The sequence below is a fragment of the Octopus bimaculoides genome, chromosome 8 (genome assembly GCF_001194135.2).
Source record: "Octopus bimaculoides isolate UCB-OBI-ISO-001 chromosome 8, ASM119413v2, whole genome shotgun sequence".
Lineage (NCBI taxonomy): Eukaryota > Metazoa > Mollusca > Cephalopoda > Octopoda > Octopodidae > Octopus > Octopus bimaculoides.
Genome location: NC_068988.1, coordinates 30764594 through 30766269, shown reverse-complemented (window position 1 = coordinate 30766269; position 1676 = coordinate 30764594). Strand labels below are relative to the sequence as shown.

Sequence of the window (1676 nt, the reverse complement as noted above, 5' to 3'; positions counted from 1 at the left end):
ATATATGTATATATATATATACATGTGTATATGTGTGTGCATGTGTGTGTGTGTTTATAATTTAGGCATAAAGCCACCAATGCAACTGATAATCAATTCTTTGTCCCTCCAAATACTAGAAACACTAGCGCATCAGTACAGCTAATGATCAAACGCATCGCAGTCTGTGCTCTATCCTTTAACTGAATTCCTGCCCTTTTGCTCTCATCCAGTATACATCTCGTCTGCAACAGTCACACTTCCTAAATCTTTCGTTTCAGTCTCATCTGACACTCCTTCTTTAACTCCCTGTTCTTCACACTTCAATTGAAGCTAAATAACAAAATCTGATTTATTCAAAGTACAGGTCACATTTACGAAGAATAACACACTCAATAATTTCAAACATGACATATAAACTCAGTGATTTCATTAAACAGAACTTATTGTCGTAAATACAGTCGTAAAGTATTTCATTATGATGAATGTTAATTGAATGCATCAACGGTAATATATTATTTTCAGTGAGGAGATTATTGCCATCGGACCAGTTAATAATGATAACTATGGTGCGCTGAAAGCAGGCAAGACAAATAGTTTGCATTATTATATTCGTTACAGAGAGGACTTTACTGGTAATATATTTCTTTTTTCTGCCTGCAAATGGTTGTATATATGTGTCTGTCTATATATTTATGAACGTATGTACAGATGTGTGTACATGTATGTGTGTGTGTGTGTGTATGTGTGTGTGTGTGTGTGTGTGTGTGTGTGTGTGTGTGTGTGTGTGTGTGTGTGTGTGTGTGTGTGTGCGTGCGTGCGTGCGTGTTCTGAGATTGTGCGCTTCCACTTTTTTTATTTATTGGTATTCTTCCTAGAAGGAGGGACCTGATTTTAAATAAACAAAGAAAAGCACAACTAGAATTTGGATGACAACAGTAATTATTACAAATCACTCTTTAAAGAAAAGTTTTACTTACAGATTGTATCTCGTAGCGTACATGTTAGCCAGTCTGTTTCTTTTACTTGAAAATATCAGCTTTTTCAATTTGCCGCTTCGACATTTACTAACATAACCAAGTGCTCCAATCATTATTGATATAAATTCGAATTTATCATCAAGGCAGATATCTGATGGTTTGCCAGTAGCTGTCCTTAGATATTCACTTTTTTGTTGATTTTGGAAGATATATTCACAGCTGCAGGTCAGCTGACCTCCATGATTACACGCGACATTAACTTTTTCTAATAAGTTTGATTCTTCAACTTATCTCCAACGTTTTCTTAACAATTTCATTTCTAAACCTTCTCTTTTAATTTCCTCTAATATCCCACTGCATATTAACCCTTTAATTAATGTAATTGTGCAGTTTGTCCCGTATAAAGCGAGTCTGTCTGCGGTGACAATTTTGATTCTAGCTTCTGTTTCAGTACTCCTATTTATAAATATATTGTTGTAACCAAATTCCATTTCATATAAGTTCATAACTGTTTACATCTGTTATAAGCAAGCTTTATGTTTATGAATGACAGTTTTTCTGTGAAAATTCATATCAATATACGTTAAAACGATTTAGTGTTTTATTCAGCATTATTTCCACATCTGTATTACCGTATTATTCCTATTCACTTTACATATACATATTCGTAAGCGCTCGCACACACACAAACACATAAGCGTATATATATATATATAT

General features: G+C 33.9%; 1 protein-coding gene across 1 annotated transcript in view; it reads left to right on the top strand.

The window, feature by feature from the left end:
- The window catches only part of LOC106876622 (uncharacterized), a 17998-nt gene that overhangs the window by 13247 nt on the left and 3075 nt on the right, over nt 1-1676 (top strand). The window contains exon 5 of the mRNA XM_014925237.2: nt 505-614. Within this exon, the coding sequence (XP_014780723.1) occupies nt 505-614 (110 nt within the window). The remainder of the gene's footprint in view (nt 1-504; nt 615-1676) is intronic.